Source organism: Antedon mediterranea, chromosome 6 (genome assembly GCF_964355755.1).
Source record: "Antedon mediterranea chromosome 6, ecAntMedi1.1, whole genome shotgun sequence".
Taxonomy (NCBI): Eukaryota; Metazoa; Echinodermata; class Crinoidea; order Comatulida; family Antedonidae; genus Antedon; species Antedon mediterranea.
The window spans coordinates 30,587,476-30,610,619 of NC_092675.1; the positions used below are offsets into that span (position 1 = coordinate 30,587,476).

Below are 23,144 nucleotides of genomic sequence, written 5' to 3' on the forward strand. Positions count from 1 at the left end.
CCCTGCTTGAACCCAACACAATTAGGACGTAAGCCCACCGTTGACCAATCATAATCATCTAAATTGTTGCTTGTAATAGGTCAAAACACTTGCGTTCATCCACAACATTACATAAGTTACCTACTATTAAGAGTTTACTGTAATGTATGGAATAGAAATGCTCCAAGGTCGGAAAAGTCAGACAACAGCAGTAACCTATGGCAACCTATAAATCAGTGGAGGATGCAAAAAAAAGAATTGAAATGAAATGATAGCAGAGATGTATGGATGGGAAAAGGAACTGAAAAAGGCCATACATAATAAAACCAGTATAAAAAATGTGGGGAATACACATTTATACGAAACTGGGCGGTAGGCAGACAACAGGTGGTGTAACACAGGTGATACTGACTGCTAGCTATTATAGTAAAATGATGATCTGAATGGTATAAAGTAAACTGCAATAATGCAATGATTATGTCAATTCAAGAAGTATGTAGGGTAAGGTTATCTCCTAAGCAACACATAGACACTGTAGTAAAACAACACAAATGTCAACCAACTATAATTACTTACTGTATTTCAATATCAAATATTTATTTTTATATGCGAATTACCTTCATACATGCAATCATTATCAGTTGTGTATGTATGCAGTTTTCTTTCTTTTTATATCAAAATGATTGATATCATGAACAAGATGTTTATCGATTTATATTAAAGACAGATGATAGGAAACATACAAGAAATCACCTAAACTAAGAACATGCAACAACCTGTTTTTGTAAAATCTAACGTTTTAATTTATTTTAACATTTAATTCAAAAAATATACTTCGCTTATACAACATTTACTGCTTTTGACAACTTTTAAGTTAAAAGGATTTTGCAACTAGTCACACACTTGGACTGACCTAAATGAATTAGTCTCTCACATCCAGACACAATCAAATGATTGATTGATTGATTGATTGACTTACTAAATGGATTCTCTTCTCAGCACATTTGTGTCACATATTGTTTGTATATATCATAATTACTTTTATATTTAAAATAACATAAACAAGTTCCATCAAAGCTGGATTTTAATTTTTACATAACAGCAAGGTATTCAGCAAAGTTTATATATATGGTAATATAATAGCATTGAAGGATTGTTCAACAGCTCCCAGATAACTTTTAGCAGAATTAAAGAATTTATTAAATGAAGGTGAATACATACAGAAAACATATAGTTTTAATACCTACATTGAAGATTTCTTTCAATTTATTCAATTAGTGTAATTATAAAGATTAAGATAATTTATAGCCATGATAAAACTATTAGCTTACTCTTAAATAAGACTACTAAGTCTAAGTTTAATCCTAGTTTAAGACTTCAAAGCACTTTAAGCATTCAAACTAGCAATAATTCACAAACAATAATTTAAACATACATTATCTTAAAGTAATCAATAAGTATAGTAATATTGATTAACTTACACATCACTAATCAAATACAGTACACATCCATATTACATTAGACACAATATTCAATATTAAATTATGAAGCTTCACTGGTCTAACGAGGCATAATCGTTTTTCACAAACTGATATTCAAACGAATTAAAGCACTTATAAAAATGAGATAAATACTTCAGAAAATGCAGAGTGCATGTTATTTTCAGCTCAATTTGACTGATTTAAAAAAATATATCAATTGGCATACTCAAGGATGACAAACAAACTTACAAACAAGTAATTATTATGTCTAAAAATATCAAACGTTATGTAACAAAAAAATGTGATGTGCCCATATGGACATGACATCATATCACTACCATATTTGGGATAGATAGAGCTTTATTAATTTTTGTGATTGACATACTTGCGTTTTATCTCTGAGAGAACTCGGATATTTGTCACAGTCAAAACAGCAGCATGCCTAATCTACCTAAGCATATATACTGTACAAGATTAGCTTCTGACAGGGAAGCCAGCAAGTAATATGCCTAAATGTACCTAAGCCTATACACAATCTGGTTTAATAGAAAACATGGCATCATTTTCTGACAGGAGAGAGAGGCCTAATATATAAATTTAACAGAATATAATACCTGAAACATGCATAAAATGCCATATTCTGACCTTTGTTCCAATTTAATTAATGTTTTTATGTACGTTAAGTATGCATACAATTTTATTACATTCTTGACACAATGAAAATATATAATACATGTTATATTTCGTTTAAAAATTTCAACAATATGACATCAAGAATATTATATCAGGGCTTGATATTTCACTTGTCTGGCATACAAAGTTGTATAAAATTGTTCTTATAAGACTGGGGCGACTAGTAGGCTTAGGACAAAATTACCTTAGCAATTAATAAAGAATCTATTTGGTCAGCATAGCATAGAAAGGATAAATCCTAAACAAGGCATGTATTTTAATGCTTGGTATATACATGGACCTAGGTCCACAGTATATATACTACTCTAGGAACAGTGGGCTAAAATACACAATATCATGTAGTATAAATATCCAGTTAGGTTAGGTACACTCAAGGATTCAATGTTATCTTAAGTAAACGTTATATACAAATATTGGTGGGCCTCTTAAAGTTACTAACTACAATCATTTGGATAGCTTTCACTAAATTAAACTTACATGAAGTTTATAAATAAAGAAAAATAAATATATTTGGCACTTTGTATTATGATATTTAATACTCAAGTTTTCAAGGAGAAATGCAATTATTCAAGTTAGTTTTAATCTGTGATTTGCATACATGTGTACATAATAAGTTGGACCACTTGTATGACACATTTTATACGGTTTTTGTATAAGAACATACAGTGTACCGTTATGCAATGAACACTCTTCCCTGATTTATATTAATCAATAGCGGTTTTTGTAAGGAGGTTCTTCAATTCTGATTGGTCGGTTCTTGCTGCTGCTGTTGCTGTTGACGGTGGGTCATCACACCCTGGGGTCGTGGCTGTAGATTCCAACTGGAACTCCACATGACTTCCTTCACTGCTGTCATCTGTAATGAAACCAATGTGAAAGATTGAATAATCAATAGTAACTCTCTGTCCACACGATAAGACTTAGATAATTTTATTTATACTTTCAAGTGTTTATAGTCACTCTCTGTTCACATGATGAGATTCATGTTCAATATTATGCACTTTAATTATTTATCAAAACTAATGGAAAAGAAGGAGTTTGTTGGTTCTTCATTTAGTGCTACATAAAAACACGATCACAACTATTAATTCTTTTAAAACAACAAACAATACTGCTATGATGTTGATTATAGATCATGCATGTTTTAATTTGGTGATTAAACTCCCACTCACTCACAACTTGAAATACATCATTCAGGTTGTCATCGCTCAATGACTGTTAAAAACATTAATGTCTTAATTTGATACAGAATTCAATTCAAGTATGATAATTGATTATTATTTTATATTCTTCTCATTGGATCATAACAATGCAACCCACTTAGGAAATTTGCAATATATATGGCAAGGCGACAGAAATATTGAATGATTTTCAATTTCAAGCCTTGAGGAAAATGGACTGCTAAAATATAAATTAAAAACCGAAGAGTAAAGTCCAATTATTTGATGACCTTTGACAGTTGTCATTGGCGACTGTTTGATATATTTATTGCAATAATGTATAAAAATTGAAACATTTTTTAACAAAAACAAAAAAAGAAATTTAAACAGTAAATGTTAGGATACACTTTTATCAAGCTCATTTTGAGTGTTTATGTTATTTTTACTTTTAATCTCTTTATCAACATTATTTTATAATTTCTATATTGTAACGATGTTGAATAAAATATATTTGAATTGATTGAGTATGTTGACATTGCGTAATGTTATAATCTCATTCTGCACAATATATTTTACAAATGTTGTTGATAGAGTAGGTCATTTTATTACTGTAATATAATAAAAAATTGGGAGTTAGGCCCTTAGGCGACTTAAAAGAACACATAACACTAAACTTGGCGCATTTTACTAAATTAAATAAACTGGGACCGACATTATTTTTATCCTAGTAAATGATGATGTCATTGAAAACATTTAAAATTTACAGTAGAAAGACAGATGTATATCTTGCATGTTGTTCTCACGAAAAGATAAATAAAGCTGTATGGATTGACCTCGGAGGAGATAATGCAGTTCTTCAATTAGAATAGAAAGGAGTCATCATCAACCAACAATCATGTTGTTTGTTATTTTAGATGCAAATTTCAGAACATACAGCTAACATGACTAATTTATATTGATGTAACTATTTTTTGTTGCTACTCTCAATTTAATTTATTGTAGAGTTTCAAAATTGTAAAAGAAGTTTAACAATTATAATACGAAAGTATAAAGAAACATGAGATATTAAAAGTATTTATAGCAATAATCTGATGAAGCTGAAGCTATAGGGTAGTATTGCTTGCCACATCAAATTATCTAAAACAATGTTTGATGCAAAGGAATCATGTGAAACTATCATACTGCATTTACTGCAGTAAGTACATTTTACAATAAACATTTTCAATTGTTTGAATGTCAAAGAAGCCAAACAAAGTGAAGTTACATGGTCCAAATAATATTTTTTTAAATAATAGAATATGAAATATATTATTTTGTGTACAAAAAGACAATAGGAGTGTCATAATAAAAGGCAGTCAAATTACATAGTTGACCTAAATGAACTATAATCAATTGATGTGTAACCAGGAAAATGAAAATCAATTGTAAACTTTTGTAAAAACAAAAGTAAATTAATAAATTAACGACTGTGATGTTTAATATCCATCATGCTGCATCATGTATCAAGTGACTGTGATGTTTAATATCCATCATGCTGCATCATGTATCAAGTGTCTGTGATGTTTAATATCCATCATGCTGCATCATGTATCAAGTGTCTGTGATGTTTAATATCCATCATGCTGCATCATGTATCAAGTGTCTGTGATGTTTAATATCCATCATGCTGCATCATGTATCAAGTGTCTGTGATGTTTAATATCCATCATGCTGCATCATGTATCAAGTGTCTGTGATGTTTAATATCCACCATGCTGCATCATGTATCAAGTGACTGTGATGTTTAATATCCATCATGCTGCATCATGTATCAAGTGTCTGTGATGTTTAATATCCATCATGCTGCATCATGTATCAAGTGTCTGTGATGTTTAATATCCATCATGCTGCATCATGTATCAAGTGTCTGTGATGTTTAATATCCATCATGCTGCATCATGTATCAAGTGTCTGTGATGTTTAATATCCATCATGCTGCATCATGTATCAAGTGTCTGTGATGTTTAATATCCATCATGCTGCATCATGTATCAAGTGTCTGTGATGTTTAATATCCATCATGCTGCATCATGTATCAAGTGTCTGTGATGTTTAATATCCATCATGCTGCATCATGTATCAAGTGTCTGTGATGTTTAATATCCATCATGCTGCATCATGTATCAAGTGTATTCCTTCTCTATGCACCATGCTAACAATGCAATTCATCAATCAATATAATAATAATAGTATTTTTACTCACTATTGTTTACATACTATTCATTGAAAATGAATTATCTTTTTTAAAAAAAGTATCTTCAACAACGCTTAATTTTGTAATCAATATTTTGTTTTGTTTGGAACATTCTGATGGAAGCATTGACAACACGAACCGCACATTTATATACTTTGCGTAGGTAGATGTAAATTAACATGAACAAGGCACTTATATTCTTTTTGTAGGTAGATGCAAAAAAAACATGAATAAATGTATTATATATCCTGTAAACAAGAGGTTGCAAAGACATATTTAATACAACTTTAAAAAAATAGGGAACTTTCAAAGATGATGAGCTATGCATGACGCAACTATGAGATCTTGTTCCGAATATGAGCACTGTGATTTGACAGCTGTATTATATATATATATATGTGTGTGTGTGTAGTAATGTAGTTAGGAAGTTACGGCCTGTGTGTTAATAGTATTATTGCACATGTCTTTGTACAAACCTTTGTTTCTTTTTTTTAAATGCTTGACTCAGTTTTATTTGGTTTTTTTTTTTCATGGTTAAAAGGTACAAAATATCTGCATTACCTATGCACAAGAATCATGAACAGGAATAGCTTTTTAGAATATTTCCATGTTTCAACATATGGAGCAATGCATTGTCGGTGCGAATTGGTCAATTTGAGGATGCAACCTATTGGGTGGTCCTTTTCCATGCTGGATTGCTTTTTGAGCTGTAAGTGCTGCTGTTTTGCTTGCTCTTTATGTATATATGATATTTGTGTTCTGTTGTTGGGGAGCGCAATACAAAACAAAAGTGGCCTCTAGTCGTTGTATAATACCTCTATCTTTTAATCATCCAGTCAAATTATTAGGGTAGCAAACTAATAATGAGGGCAGCAAACTTGAATAAAGTGATGTAGCTAGCAGTGGATATTTTCATCTGTGTATTTTCCACTGTGTATTTTCCAGACTTTTTGGAATAAATGAAAAATAAATAATTGAAGGCATGCTGAGAATATTCTTGTCTTAATCAATTGGATACACATCAGGAAGATAATAAAAGATATATGGTTCATACCGTTGTCAGAGGAGACTTGCTTGTGAGAAGGGGCATACAAAAAGATAACAGCAACCACATAGATGTTCCACATGCCATAAACACCGGTGAAGAAGGCGCTGCTAATCTGAAGCGTCTTCTCATGTCCCATTTTATAGTGATCTTCATAAACTTGACTCAAAATGAAGAAGATTACAGTGAGGGCAGCACATAACAAGGTGAACAACATGAAGAACTTGAATCTGAAAATCAAACCCTAAAAAAAAAAATAGCAAGACATTTAGAAAAAGTGAGACAGCAAGATTGTTCACCTTCCCGCACAAATAAGTATACAAAAAAAGAATATTATGTTATAAAATGTTAAAATTTAATATTACTAGATAGGTAGTAAAAAAGGAAATCAAATTTCTTTTAGATTTAACTTCAACAATACCTCATAATGAAGGCGTCTCGCTTTGGCCATGTGTGGAAGCGCCAGACGTTTAATACTGATGTTTCTGAATATTTGCCACACCATGAAACAAAGAAACAGGAAGTAAGCACTGAAACAGATCCCAGCCATAACAAGAAATATCATCTACACTCAGATAAGGAATTTATCATTATAGACAAGCAGACACTATTTCCATCGGAATGAATGGAATTCGAACGATGTTCGTAAAAAAAATATATTTTGTTAAAGCTATAAATATCTTTGTATAGAAAAGAAAAGGAGGTGGACATGAAAAACATTGTTGCCTTGTCTCAGGTACTTTGCTTGAAACTTACAAATGATAATATGAATATTGATGATGATAATGAAGATGATAATGATATTATGATGATGACGATAATATTATGATGACGATGCAGATGTATTGTGTTTAATTCACACTGAAAGGATACAGCCAAGTTTTTGCCCGTCTCTGTTGTCCATAAAGTGAAGAATGGATTTGAAATCTGCACTCCTCTGCAAATTACAAAGAGTTGATTTACATTGTTATTCTAGTAGTACATTATAACACTGTTATTCTAGAACTATAATCCCTAATAGGAGAGCATCAACATGAAACATGGATATAACATACTAAAATTAAAAATTAAGCAATAGTGGTAGAGTTGATTGGCAGCTTGCCTTACAATCCTAAGTTCTGGTTCTATTCACAGATGTCATTATTAAGTTACAAGTGACAAGGCTAGTGACACTATAAGTCTACACAACAGTGACAAATGCTCTAAACAGGGTCACTTACTCCATAAACCTACACATCTCATTAAGATTACAAATGTGCGTCTGGTTCATATTCTACATTTGATCAAGATACTTTACTTACCTTTCGCACATGTCAAAGACAAACATACAAAAACAACAAAAAGCAATTGTTCCAACTTGCTTCCAGTAGGCACTCAATCTTGCTCGCTCAACTGTGTCCTAAAAATTGAAGAAAAGAAAATATATACGACAGAAGTTCTTGTATTCCTTGCTATACATTTATAAACATGTTACACAAGCTTGTCCAATCACTTATTTGCGCACAAGAATGCAAACATTTTGTATAGAACAAATTTCCACTCTCAACTTGCACTTTCAATTTCAACGCAAAAAACGGTTTGGAAGATGGAAATGTGTTAAAAGCACGCAAATAAATTGGTCTAGTGTGAAAGGCTAATATTTCAATGTTAAGTAATTGATGAATTTAATTACCATGAGATGTTCACCAACAAATATGATCCAAGACGAGAGTAACGTGGCGTAAAAGATTCCTTGACGTATGTCACTAATCAGCAACATGTATGGGATGTTGAACCAGAACGTAAACCATTCAATTGGTACTGAAAACAACAAGGTCAAAGGTTAAAAACACAAATCTTGATTTCAGTACCTTTTATAAGTTTTTTAACTATCCTGGAAAAAGTGTTTAATGTCTTTTTTCATTGTCAGTAAATTATGTAATATTTAAACACTTTTTCTAAATAAAATCAAATAAAATAAACTTGTTTGTTAATAATTAATACTTACTATTGAGGAAGGTAATAGAAATTCCAAGAACCATAACAAATCTGTGAAATAAAAGTGTGATTGTGTAATCAGGAGTTAATGGTATACTACTCCTATATCATGGAATTAACAAATGTGATTGTGTAATCAGGAGTTAATGGTATACTACTCCTATATCATGGAATTAACAAATGTGATTGTGTAATCAGGAGTTAATGGTATACTACTCCTATATCATGGAATTAACAAATGTGATTGTGTAATCAGGAGTTAATGGTATACTACTCCTATATCATGGAATTAACAAATGTGATTGTGTAATCATGAGTTAATGGTATACTACTCCTATATCATGGAATTAACAAATGTGATTGTGTAATCAGGAGTTAATGGTATACTACTCCTATATCATGGAATTAACAAATGTGATTGTGTAATCAGGAGTTAATGGTATACTACTCCTATATCATGGAATTAACAAATGTGATTGTGTAATCAGGAGTTAATGGTATACTACTCCTATATCATGGAATTAACAAATGTGATTGTGTAATCAGGAGTTAATGGTATACTACTCCTATATCATGGAATTAACAAATGTGATTGTGTAATCAGGAGTTAATGGTATACTACTCCTATATCATGGAATTAACAAATGTGATTGTGTAATCAGGAGTTAATGGTATACTACTCCTATATCATGAAATTAACAAATGTGATTGTGTGATCAGGAGTTAATGGTATACTACTCCTATATCATGGAATTAACAAATGTGATTGTGTAATCAGGAGTTAATGGTATACTCCTATATCATGGAATTAACAAATGTGATTGTGTAATCAGGAGTTAATGGTATACTACTCCTATATCATGGAATTAACAAATGTGATTGTGTAATCAGGAGTTAATGGTATACTACTCCTATATCATGAAATTAACAAATGTGATTGTGTAATCAGGAGTTAATGGTATACTACTCCTATATCATGGAATTAACAAATGTGATTGTGTAATCAGGAGTTAATGGTATACTCCTATATCATGGAATTAACAAATGTGATTGTGTAATCAGGAGTTAATGGTATACTACTCCTATATCATGGAATTAACAAATGTGATTGTGTAATCAGGAGTTAATGGTATACTACTCCTATATCATGAAATTAACGAATGTGATTGTGTAATCAGGAGTTAATGGTATACTCCTCCTATATCATGGAATTAACAAATGTGATTGTGTAATCAGGAGTTAATGGTATACTACTCCTATATCATGGAATTAACAAATGTGATTGTGTAATCAGGAGTTAATGGTATACTACTCCTATATCATGGAATTAACAAATGTGCATATACTTATATACAGTACATCACATGTAAGGTGGATTCACATGGAGAGGACTATGAAAGTCAACATGATGTAGCTTTCAAATTGTGATGAAATCTATTTTCAGGGTTTGCTTGTCTTTTACAGATTAATATCCTTTTCACATCTGCATATATTATTACAAAAATTACAATCAATTATTGATCATTCTCCCGGTTTATTATTATTTTCATACACGCATACAGGAACCCTGAGAAACTTTGGAAGAAAAGCATAGTTGCGCGCTATTTGATTACTATGATTGGTCAGTTTAATACCAGGGCAATACACACACGCGCAGTGAGAACTCGGAACAACAGGCCTCTCATCAGTGTGTTTTCCCAGAGGTCGTCTGTGAAATCTTGGGAGATTTTCAACAAAATTGTTTTCACACTACCCTAATATGCAAACCTAGTTACAACTTGTTACAAGTTGTTACATTTTGCAGATGTGAAAAGTGATAATAAGACAACTGTGACAATTATACTGAAGAAATATTGTATCATATTGTAACTGTAGATCATAATCAAGTTGTTTATATTTTTCTGTCTTACTTTTAATATTTGTTTTGTATTTGGAATAAATGGAATTAAATCTATGTTTTTTTTTCACATTGTAATTCATTTAAAACTAATAAAAACTTTTGAATGTCATACTTTTCCATAAGAACTGGCGATCGATTTAACTTGGAGATTCTTAGCCAGAACCAGATGAGGAAAACAAGTGGAATAGGTGTCATGACAGTCTTCATTGTCAGCCAAACTAAGGTAAAACCACCAGTTTGATGAATCTCCTAAAACGGTAAAACAATGAGTGAGTGGCCAAGCGGTTAAGACAGTGGAACCATAATATGTAGCTATAACATCAGCAAGGTCTTCGAGGCTCAATCGCTCCATGGTTCTGGTGGTAGAACGAGTCTTCTTGGATAATGACTACTGTATAAACCATAGGTCAAGTGTACACATCTGGTTCATTTGCACTTTAAATAACCTAGTACATCTTTTGAGACGAGTAGGGGGTTTCCCCGGTGTACTAGTACATTACAGCCACTGTTTCATCATAGTACTACAGTATACTATACACTGGGCCCTCTGGGAGAACAGTATTTGACTAAGAGGCTACCCAGTATAAAGAACAAATAATAACAATCTTTGATTTCATTTACATAAATAAACACAATTTGTATAGATGTAAATTATTATGACATAGCATTTTAGTAGAGGAGAGAGATATTTGTTATATTAGTAAGATAACCAAAATGAATAATAATAATGTCTTTAATAAAATAGAACTCACAATGATCCAAATATCATTGATACTGCCTAACTTAGTGTTGTACTTCTGTTCATTGGTTTTTTTGTTAAATTCTACCGGTAATCGAATATTGATTAGGTACTGCTTATGATGGCAGGTGCTTAATTCAAAGAACGGTAGAGGCTCACAATCATACGGGTCACCGTCAACTGGACCTTCGTCTTCATTCTATAAAAGACAAATTCATCAACAGAACATTTCAATTACAATCAATATGGCTGATATTTTTAAAAGTTCAACTAAGTTCACAACTTTTAAGTCCTAAAAACAATTTCAGAAATGTTTACATAAACATACGAGTCATAGTCTGACAAGTCATTATGACATTTCATGTTTGACAAAATATATTTAAATACTTTTTAAGTTTAGACTATCAAACTAGTTTGCCCAAATATGGTGGTGATGTGCCTATATATGGTAGTGATATGACATCATTATGTCCATGTATGGGCCCATCACATTTTTTGTCACATAAAGTTTGATAGTGTAGACAGAGGCTAATAGTTAGTATTTCAACTTCTTCTCGCATTTAAATTTACAGAATTTAATATTTACCGAGTGCAGCAGACATTCAAGTTTTCTTGTTTCTGTTACTCTAGTAAGTTCTTTCCAATCTTCATACTCACTATCTCTGTAACCAACACGCACAATCATTGTCATTTCTTCTGGTGCTATTAAAAAAATGTTAACAAAAATGCATTCAATGGTCTTAAAATATAAATATAAAAGTATTGATTGCCTAATTGTGAGGTTTAGGAATAAGTCTGGACTGGATTTCATTTCATTTTTTTAATTACATGATACTTAGATATAAACAATTAAATTGATAAAGTGCATGTATAAACACTATTTTTTAGCAAAAAGTAACAACATTATTATTTTGGATTATGATTTACTTGTACATAATTAAGCTTCCCTGTATTTAATAATAATAATAGTAATTATTAATAAGTATTTTTTTAATGTAGTAAAACAATTTTTTTTAAAAGCTAACCATCAGGAACAGTTAACTGGTACTGTGTTTCCAATCTGAGCATGGTTAGTATGAATTGAAAGCTACGACTCATATTATACGGCCTATGTGGCATTTGTAACGAAAAAACGATCTGATTCGCATCGAAGTACTTCCTTGCTGCCTCTTCAAAGTTAGCAACTTTGGAACACTCTCCAGGTCCGTTGGGTATGAACCATTTATGAACATTGTCGGCAGGGTCTACGCATTTGGTGGTCAGGTGACTATTGGCATCTGTAGGTTTTGGAGCTAAATAAACAAAAAGAACATTTAACATTGTTAAAACAAAGAAAAATTTTCCCGCATTTAAAACATACATTATTCATTAAAATCATTTTATTTTAAAAGTTGTAATGGAAACAGCAGTAAGTAGTGCCATAATAATTTGAGAGATCTATACTGGATGAATAAAGCAGAATGTACCCCCATGTTCTTCCAACTAAATAGCCTAGATAAATCACAGTAGGCCTTAGCCTTATCAAGAAATTGAATTTGCTTCACATTCTCATCTTCTTCAGTTCACTCACTCACGTCAAGCCTGACTGGTCGCTCGGCGGCGGCGCGGCCGGAGTGAATTGAGTGAAGTGAAAACTTATTATGCAACTTACCGATAAGTCCCCCGACCAAGAAACAAATTATCTGAACTATTAGCAGGATTACACAAAAACCGAACAACTTCTTGGTACTGAGATTCTCTAAAATAACACCAGCCATGATTCTAAATGAGAAAAAACAAATAATTTGCTGAAAATGTATGGATATCCGTAGGTGGTCGTTTTCTGCTTTGTTAAGCGGCGGTTAGATTTAATTACTTTAATAAATACCAAAAATACCTCTTGATTGCGCATGCTTATCGAACCTTCTCTTTTCCGTTTGTCAAATAAAGTGCGTGTGCAATGCGTTCATATATTAATTGATAACACTTTGTGTCAGCGGCGCGCGCACTCACAGCAAGAAAATAATTTTTTTTAAAGAGAAGTAATTTTAACTTTAATGTAGCCTAGCATACATTAGCATTATATTAGAGGCACACCTTAGGCAGTAACATTTTCGAATAAAATTGAAATTGAATTGTATGGAGATTCAGGATAAGGCAATAATCTCTCTGATATTAGGTCTACAATGAAAATACTTCTCATATGATCTTTCCATTTGATTTGGTTTGACTTTAATTTATTTAGTTGTTAAAAGTGACAACATGGTATGAATACATGATAATGTAGCACAATTAAAAACTGTAGCAGACTAGTATTTCCAGCAATAATAAATAATTATAATTTCACACACAATTTGATGTATTTTTCTTTGTTGTTTTATTGTCTTAATTATGCCAAGCAAAACGAATTTCCATTTTAAAGTGGACCAATACAATTTCTTGAATCTTGAATCACAAACACGTTATCTAGAATTAATAGGGTAATAAAATACAATAAAACTGTAACATAATAAAATTGTAAAAAGAATACAGGTTTAAAAGGTTCATAATCATGGAACAAAATAGTGTTTTACATAATATTAAAAATTAAACCATAATTGCAATTAAATGAAGAAAAACAATAACAATTTCAGAATGAAATTAATTAAGTAAACACACAGAGAGAAGCCTTAAAAACTTTATTCAAAATGTTAAACTTTATTTCAATTCAATCAGTTCTTCCGAATTTTCTTTTTGGAATATGATATGAGGTCCTTCACTGAGTTTGAAAGAAACGCAATCGCGTTTCTAAACTATACAGTGAACGCGAAATGTCAAACTTCTTCACCGCTGTATACAAGGAAAACTAATTCAGGTCAAAGGTCAGTTAAAGTCAACAAAACAAAAATTAGAAGAAGAATTGAAACAAGTGGCAACGTAGGCCAGTATCACGTAGGCAGGCATGTACCGCTAACATTACTAAATTAAATTGACGGTTGTTGAAATATAATTTCAACATCATGCCTCTTCCAAACAAGGCATATAAAGAAGGATGTTGGATTGTTTTTCTTTGTTCTGTGTGGTACACAAGCAGTTCAGGACAAAATGTAATAAATAAGCAACTTCTAGGATATTTTCCGTACCCTGTCACGATATCAATGGTTCACATGCTTGCCGTTGCCTTGTTTCTTATACCGGTATTACGAATTCGAAAAGTAGAAAAACTAAAAATTCATGATAAACGTCGGTTTTTAATTCTTGTTCTTCCATTGGCTTTTGGAAAGTTTTTTGCATCAATATCTTCTCATCTAAGTATTGCAAGCGTGTCAGTGTCTTTTGCTCATACGGGTAAGTAATATTATTATTATTAATTATTATATTAATAAAAAAAAATGGGAAAAAAAAGTGGCAAAAGGCCATCATAAATGTTTTTAATTATACGTTTAATACTAGTTTATTATTATTTTATTGCTAAATCATGTCAATTTTGTGGTTATTTATGATTTAATCATGAAGAAAATTCTTGAAATGTGATCGATCAAGATTAAATGTGTTTTTAATTTGCAACCGTATATGAGTGTTAATGTATTCTATTTGCCACATGTTGTTTAATTTGTTTCGTAAGAATTGATTATAAATATTTAACCGCATATAATTTTATTCACAGCGCAAGTCTAATGATTTTGTATTAAAAAGCAAACATGAGACAGTATAATTTTATTATTGTAAATTTTCAAATTCAAATTATTATTATATTATATATAAATTAATATTTGTCCACAGAGCGATTAAAATGTCCAAAAGACTTACAAAACCACATTATTAAAATTTCAAATCTCAAAATTGTTTCCAATTATTATTTTTATAAATTGTTATTGGATAAATTGAATACAGATATAAAAATATTGGCTATTCGATTGTGTTCGACAAAAATGTGAAAGAAACCTTTGAATGGTAAATGCTAATTATTGCAAATTAATTAAGCTTGTTCATTGGGTATTTACTTAATGTTGTAAAAATAATCCACTAAATACTAAATGAAAAAATACAAAAATCAAAGTCAAAGAATATACGTCCCATGTGTGCGCTAAATGTATTATGATGGCATATGGAAGTCTAGAGGTAGAGAAGTCTATGCCACGTTACAGATTGATTCTTAAATGATTAACTACAATGCCATTCAAAATCTACTTTTCTCGTTAGTATATTTCTCATGAAAATAGGTACTGCAGGAATATTAATATATTTTTACTGTTTAGTCAACATTTACTGGAATAAAGAACATCATTACTTTTAATAACTTTATACAGTAGTTGATTAAATAATGATAATGTGCACCTCACTCAGCAGGAAATCATATAATTCAATTATCAATCAAAGGGAGTGCTAATGTGTTCTCCTCTTCCTCATTCTAAAATAGACAATATAATTTGTTTAGTTTGTTGTTGGATACACTCCAGGATTAAAGAACCTACTTGATTCTCAGCAAATAACTAAATGAACCGAAAAGACCAATATATCTAGACTGAAAGAAATCCAATATATCTAAACTGAAACAAATCCAATGTACTAACTGTAGACTGAAACAAATCTAAAGTACTAGAATGAAACACATCCAATGTACTACTGTAGACTGAAAAAAATCCAATGTACTAACTGTAGACTGAAACAAATCTAAAGTACTAGAATGAAACACATCCAATGTACTACTGTAGACTGAAACAAATCCAATGTACTAACTGTAGACTGAAACAAATCTATAGTACTAGAATGAAACACATCCAATGTACTACTGTAGACTGAAACACATCCAATGTACTAACTGTAGACTGAAACAAATCTAAAGTACTAGAATGAAACACATCCAATGTACTACTGTAGACTGAAACAAATCTAAAGTACTAGAATGAAACACATCCAATGTACTACTGTAGACTGAAACAAATCCAATGTACTAACTGTAGACTGAAACAAATCTAAAGTACTAGAATGAAACACATCCAATGTACTACTGTAGACTGAAAAAAATCCAATATCTAGACTGAAGCAAATCCAATGTACTAAAAGTAGACTGAAACAAATCCAATTTACTATCACTGAAACAAACCCAATACAACTAGACTGAAGTAAATTTAATGTACTAGACTGAAAAAAATTTAAAGTACTAGAATGAAACACATCCAATGTACTACTGTAGACTGAAAAAAATCCAATATCTAGACTGAAGCAAATTAAATGTACTAAAAGTAGACTGAAACAAACCCAATACAACTAGACTGAAGTAAATTTAATGTACTAGACTGAAAAAAATCTAAAGTACTAGACTAAAAAAAAATTCAATGTATTAGACTGAAACATATCCAATGTACTACTGTAGATTGAAACAAATTCAGTGTACTAGACTAAAAAAATTAAATGTACTAACCGTAGACTGAAACAAATCCAATGTACTCTATTGTAGAGTGATTCTTGTCTTAATCCAATGTACTCTATTGTAGAGTGATTCTTGTCTTAATCCAATGTACTCTATTGTAGAGTGATTCTTGTCTTAATCCAATGTACTCTATTGTAGAGTGATTCTTGTCTTAATCCAATGTACTCTATTGTAGAGTGATTCTTGTCTTAATCCAATGTACTACTGTAGAGTGATTCTTGTCTTAATCTTTGTTTTCACCATTAGAATAATTCAGTTTATGTGTAATTATATTTTCAGTGAAAGCCATGATGCCAATTTTCACAGTTATTCTATCAAGGTTTATAGTAAATGAAAGACCAAGTAACAAGGTATAGTTTGATTTCTCAATTTAAATACACAATGTAAAGTAAAAAAGTAGATAAATAGATTCAGTGTATATATTGTACCTGATTAAACTGACTAACTTTTGCCCTCTGAGGGGAGATTGAACATAAAACAAATCAACAAGTTTTAATGTACTTTCAAGACAGTGGTATTGTCGTCGGTGTGCCATGCCCTTTTGCCCTCTGAGTGGTATTGTCAGTGTGCCATGCCCTTTTGCCCTCTGAGTGGTATTGTCAGTGTGCCATGCCCTTTTGCCCTTTTGCCCTCTGAGTGGTATTGTCGGTGTGCCATGCCCTTTTGCCTTTTGCCCTCTGAGGGGTATTGTCGGTGTGCCATGCCCTTTTGCCCTCTTAGTGGTATTGTCGGTGTGCCATGCCCTTTTGCCCTTTTGCCCTCTTAGTGGTATTGTCGGTGTGCCATGCCCTTTTGCCCTCTGAGTGGTATTGTCGGTGTGCCATGCCCTTTTGCCCTCTGAGTGGTATTGTCGGTGTGCCATGCCCTTTTGCCCTCTGAGTGGTATTGTCGGTGTGCCATGCCCTTTTGCCCTTTTGCCCTCTGAGTGGTATTGTCGGTGTGCCATGCCCTTTTTGAGACGTTGAAGCATTAAGACATTTTTGCTGTAGCGCAAAGCCAAGTATAATCATAATCACCACCAATCAATAAGTTTGAATATTTCTGGCAGAAAAATGTTCAAAATCTTCTCAAGAAAATTTAATAAAATAGTAATTGGGGTTTATTCTCTCGAAAAATATTATATCATTCAATTTGCCATTTCAAATTACAGTACAATAAATTCAATAAAAAGAGGTACAAAAGTAAATCAATGAGGAATATCCAGACCAAGGATTTTCTATTCAATTTTATATTGTTAACTTTGATGTTTCTGTTATATATTTGGCCTCAGTCACCATATTGTGTGTTACATTGTTCTCTATCTTCTTTCACTAGAGGTGAATCATGTGGAAATTTATATTTTGATTAAACATCTGTATAAACTACCAAACTAGTTTAACAAAAAAGTGTGATGTGCCCAAATATGCTAGTGATATGCCCAAATATGGTAGTGATATCACATCACAAACTGGATGCCACACTGAATGAAATGCACCATCAGTATAAAGCTGATTTTAATGAATAAATAAAATAAATAAATTGATAACTGTATTATTTTGTTGTAGGTGTACATGGCCTTAGCTACAATAATTGTTGGTGTTTTGATAGCAACAGTCACAGAATTGACGTTTAATTACGTAGGTGGTGCTTTTGCATTAATAGCAACTATAACATTTGCTCTTCAAAATGTTTATACAAAAAAGGTGAGTTGATAATTCTTTGATTTTTTAATAGGTTTGTAAAACCATATTATGTCTAAAATAGTAAGAGATACCATCTGTGTGCAGTTTTCTGCCAATTTTGCTGGTGGTTTTTTGCAGATTGAGTTTATTGCCAAATAACATTGCAGTGTTCAAAGTCTCTTTTTATCTTAAAATTTCCTTTTAAGTGTATATACCCATCCATCCTCTTTATTTTTTCTACGGCATTTTCCTTTATTGCAATCCACTAAGGCACCAGCTGTCTGCCTCATATTGTTAATTTATCTCCAAGTACTCTAATTTTCTCTGACGAAGGAATTGTGTTCTCAGAAAACTTGGCACATTTTTCTACAATTTTTACTTTACCATTTTAATTCATCTTTTTACTTATTTTAGTATTATGATAATAATAATAGAATTTCAAAATCTAGCTTTTAAATTCCTGTTTTTTCTGAATGAATGTTTTGTTTGTAGGCAATAGGAGACCTGTACATCCATCATCTGAGGCTTTTGTTGATTATTGGACAGCTTGCGTCTCTCATGTTGTTTCCTATCTGGGTGTATGTTGATCTTACACGCATTCTCAACAATAAGGAATTAGTAAGCATTTATATTTATTTTATAGTAGAATAGAGAAGAATATGTATTTGAAGAATGAGCATTGGTGTTTGTTAATCAAAATAATGGTAGGCTTATATAATGCCTAATACAATGTTTAAAGTGCTTTTTACACACAAAATGATCCATAAATATCCAAAAAATGAAAATAGCAGATGAACCATTTACATCACTCCGTTCTTAAGCACTTACAAAATAGCAGATGAACCATTTACATCACTCCGTTCTCAAGCACTTACAGGAAACATTACCATTATTATTATTCTGATATATTCTTTGGTTTAAATTAAACAAACGAATACATATTATATATTATAAGTAATAATAAATAATTTTTTTTCACCATTTTTTTTTCAGATAGAAAAGTTGAATTGGCCTAGGACATTATTGTTACTTTTTACGAGTGGCTTTTTGAATTTCTTGCAAAATATATTTGCATTTAGTGTTCTGTCACTTACAAGTCCACTAAGCTATTCAATCGCTAATGCTTCAAAACGAATTGTTATTATTACAAGTTCGCTGTTGTTTTTACAAAATCCTGTCACACCTATGAACGTTTTTGGAATGGGAACAGCAATTTTAGGCGTCCTAGCTTATAATAAGGTATGTGTACAGTACTTATCAATATGTATTTGAAATATTTTGAAAGGTTTTATTTCAAATTCATTCACTGAATTCATTATGCAGTCAGTGGACTTGACGACAGTAAACCCTCATTCACACTGAACTTTTTTAACCAAGCGACTGTTCAGTTTGAGTGGAAATAGTTTAATGTGAACACTTAATATAATAATGAATATTTAACCCAGCATTAACCATCAGAGTCCAGTGTAAATGAGGCCTAAATCTCAGTGCGAATGAGGATTGAATTTACTGTGCAAATGAGGCTCAAATTCCACTGAAAATGCAGCTTAAATTCCAGTGTGCATGAGGATTGAATTTACTGTGCGAATTAGGTTTAATTCCAATACAAATGCAGCCTAAAGGTCATTGCAAAGTAGGCATGAATTCATGTGCGAATGAGACTCTTTGAAATTGTTTTAAATAAACTAAATCATTGTTATCTTTTGGCAGGCCAAATACGATGACCGATGTAGTAAACAAACGTTACCAGTATATACCAGTGACGCAGACTTGGTGCATATGAAATCATATAGGATGCGGGATGAACATGTATCTAATGGCCACCCCAATTATAATGTATAGCAAATAGTTACGCCACATGTTCAGTTCATGCATAGGGTAGTCCCGTATTGTCTAGATTGATCTTAATTCTCAATACATGCATAGGGCACTTCCTTATTGTCCAGATTGATTTTAAACAGTAAATAATATATGATTATGTACATTAAATCTATTCACTGTCAAATTGCAATTTTTATATTTATTGTTATATATTTATTATGCAATAATAACGTAAACCAAGTACTGCATACGTTTTAGTAACCTCAACTTAACTTAATATTTATAAATTAGGACCACTCTAAACTCTTCCAGGTAAAGTGTACTGATAATTACTAAGTATTATAATCAGGTTTCATCTGTGGTTTTGTCAGGCTGTACTAATTTGTATTCTGTTCTAAACCTCTTTAGCTCTGTCTACACTATCAAACTTTATGTGACAACAAAATGTGATGTGCCCATATATGGACATGATGATGTCATATCACTACCATATTTGGGCACATCACTACCATGTTTGGGCACATCACTACCATATTTGGGTGCATCACACTTTTTTGTCACATAAAGTTTGATAGTGTAGACAGAGCTTTTATAGACTGGTGGCGTTATAAACTAAGTCTGCTGAGTTTGTAACAGTGTATAATGTTGTATTCAGTGCCCCAATGAAAACCAGTTTAAATGTTTGGACTATACCCTGGGTAAAGAAATATAATAATAATAATAACTTAATTCTCCGATCACCTTTACCATATTTGGTATTTTACGTGTTTCATTCATGTTTGTTTTATCATGATTTCTTAAGTCATTTTACTTCATTTTAGAATGCAGTTTCTTATTGTTTATATTTAGGTTTTTTCTTTGTGTTTTCGTTATGGTATACAAATGTCTTTACTTGTTTACTTGATTCCCAGGATATCCTGGGTATAGAAGCCAAGCATACAGTGCTTATAGGCTTCTCAATGAAAATAATGTTTTAACATACGGCGCAAATTTTAGTGGGTGGTCAGCCCATTTCTCAATTGCAGCCTTGAAAGAATTTAACGATTTTGAATTTACATCGTCCTCAGACAGTGAATTCCATGATCTGGTTACTCTTCTTGAAAAAGCGTTTCTCCTTGGAAGAAAAATGATATTTACTTAAGATTGTTTTTGAGGTATAAAACAATCAAGGGATGCTACTTATTTTATTTACTTTTAGGTATTTTTTTAATGTTTCATTAATAATATATAAATAATCTAGAATATTACATAAGTTATTAACTGTGGAAACTGATCTCATAGTAATAATTATATATAATTAAACACGATTTACAGACATTTTACCTTAAATGTATATAAAAACTGGTTTGCTGCTGTACTATGTGTACTAAAGTGTGTACTTAAATGTGTACTAATATGATATATAAATGAGCTGTCTATATTATTGTCAATGTATGTTAAGAGATTTTAGACAAGGTTTAAAAAATGATTATATAGTAATATATTTGCTATGGATTGTAATTTTTCTGTAAGAAATTATACTGTAAATATAAATTGAATATTTTTATGTAATTTAAGTCTAACCCACCAAGATACTGTAATTTATATTTAGTCTACCTATCTTGCTAATATTTAGCCTAGCTAGCTTGCTTATAATATTTAGCCTACCTATCTTGCTAATATTTAAAGGTAGTTAGGCTAATGGCTCTAAAGACTCTTGAAACGACTGTAACAATTTATTTTCAGGGAATTCCAGTATATTTTTCTTTTTAGTTTGTAATAATTACTTTTGGTGTAGTGGTATTTAATTGATCTAAGCTAAATCGGTGCTTTTGGCAGGTTCTGTTTATTTATTAAAGCTATGGTGTAGACTGGTAAAATTATAATTAAACTATTTATTAACGAAATGCAGTATTGTGCGTACATACCATATCTTAAAGTAAGAGTAGGCCTACTTGAATTTGTTATACAAATTCGGATAAACTAAACTAATAAACATAAATTCGGCGATCAATTCGAAATCTACTCTTTGCAATGCAAACAAAATTGGCAACCAACATGAGCTCAGGAATGTTTGAACCGCGGCGGGACGAATAGATTTGCCAGTGGAAACTAGATAATTGATTGTAATTATGAGGTTCTAAGATGTCCGGTACTCACTCACGTACTGGTTACTGAATTGAAACTTATTTGGAAAATATACGACAAACCAAGCGTAATATTTTACAAAATACACATACAAAAATAAAACGGTGAGACACGACAGACAGACAGACAGACAAGTCAAGTTCAACCTGACAAACTACAATAGAAAATATTAATTGATTTATTATATTCTGTCAATTGGATGCGGACCTGTCTGACAAATTTGTTTTATTGTATTCTGTCAAATTGGGTCTGTCTAACAAATTATTTCTGTCGATCGGATGTGTGACCTGTCTGAAAAATTATCTGTTTTATTGTATTGTCAAATTGGATCTGTATAACAAATTATTTAATTTAGTGTAAATGATGATGTTTCCAACTCGTCGGAATGTTGTGTTTGTAGTAATTACAGTACGTTTACAACTCGGATTTGTGGCGTATAAAATATAAATGTGTTAAGGCCAGCAGTTTACACAGACGAACGGTAACGGTAATACAAATATTATAGAATCTATGTTATTCCTTATGACCATTTAGACAAAGCGGAGTAGACTGACGGGTTCCGCTCAATATAGATACATATTCTACGTGGGATAAGCTACGCGGCAAGTTCCGCTTACCGTTATCGCTCGTCTGTTTGGCCTTTAGTTGGGAATATCTTGTGAGTATTTCCATCTCCGCAAAACGCATCGATACGTCGCGTCGTCTAATATACAATTACACTTCATTCACGAAACCGTGATTTAGAGATGATAATTAAGAATACATTAATCGGCCATACTCGTAATATTAATCTACTTTTTCATTATGTCCAACCAAGGCCTTTTATTCAGAAACATTAATATGTATATCCACGCACACTCTAGTAACATTGAATGATAATTAATGCCAACGTTTGTTAATATATCCAACTGATACAATGAGAATCTGATAGATTCT

General features: G+C 31.6%; 2 protein-coding genes across 2 annotated transcripts; one reads left to right on the top strand and one right to left on the bottom strand.

The window, feature by feature from the left end:
- Nucleotides 1–334: 334 nt before the first annotated feature.
- Nucleotides 335–13,045, bottom strand: LOC140051945 (protein wntless homolog). Its single transcript, XM_072097298.1, has 12 exons — nt 12,859–13,045; nt 12,233–12,499; nt 11,794–11,909; nt 11,221–11,406; nt 10,581–10,717; nt 8,579–8,619; nt 8,264–8,391; nt 7,893–7,990; nt 7,465–7,528; nt 7,013–7,156; nt 6,601–6,835; nt 335–3,009 (listed from the first exon to the last, which is right to left on the bottom strand). Exons 1-12 carry the CDS (start codon nt 12,962–12,964, stop codon nt 2,858–2,860), a joined length of 1,674 nt encoding a protein of 557 aa, XP_071953399.1. The 5' UTR covers nt 12,965–13,045; the 3' UTR covers nt 335–2,857.
- A 1,067-nt stretch (nt 13,046–14,112) lies between these two features.
- On the top strand, nt 14,113–22,408 carry LOC140051230 (solute carrier family 35 member E1-like). The gene is made up of 6 exons (XM_072096367.1): nt 14,113–14,513; nt 16,879–16,949; nt 18,144–18,281; nt 18,753–18,878; nt 19,254–19,499; nt 19,971–22,408. Exons 1-6 carry the CDS (start codon nt 14,186–14,188, stop codon nt 20,100–20,102), a joined length of 1,041 nt encoding a protein of 346 aa, XP_071952468.1. The 5' UTR covers nt 14,113–14,185; the 3' UTR covers nt 20,103–22,408.
- Nucleotides 22,409–23,144: the final 736 nt, after the last annotated feature.

What these genes read in the sequence shown, in the direction of transcription:
- LOC140051945 (XM_072097298.1), bottom strand. Translation starts at nt 12,964, where the DNA reads ATGGCTGGTGTTATTTTAGAGAATCTCAGTACCAAGAAGTTGTTCGGT. An exon ending in GTCTTTGACATGTGCGAAAG is followed by an intron (nt 7,529 to 7,892) that starts GTAAGTAAAGTA and finishes TGTAATTTGCAG; the next exon opens with AGGAGTGCAGATTTCAAATC. An exon ending in AGACGGGCAAAAACTTGGCT is followed by an intron (nt 7,157 to 7,464) that starts GTATCCTTTCAG and finishes ATCTGAGTGTAG; the next exon opens with ATGATATTTCTTGTTATGGC.
- LOC140051230 (XM_072096367.1), top strand. Translation starts at nt 14,186, where the DNA reads ATGCCTCTTCCAAACAAGGCATATAAAGAAGGATGTTGGATTGTTTTT. An exon ending in ATGAAAGACCAAGTAACAAG is followed by an intron (nt 16,950 to 18,143) that starts GTATAGTTTGAT and finishes ATTTTGTTGTAG; the next exon opens with GTGTACATGGCCTTAGCTAC. An exon ending in AAAATGTTTATACAAAAAAG is followed by an intron (nt 18,282 to 18,752) that starts GTGAGTTGATAA and finishes TTTTGTTTGTAG; the next exon opens with GCAATAGGAGACCTGTACAT.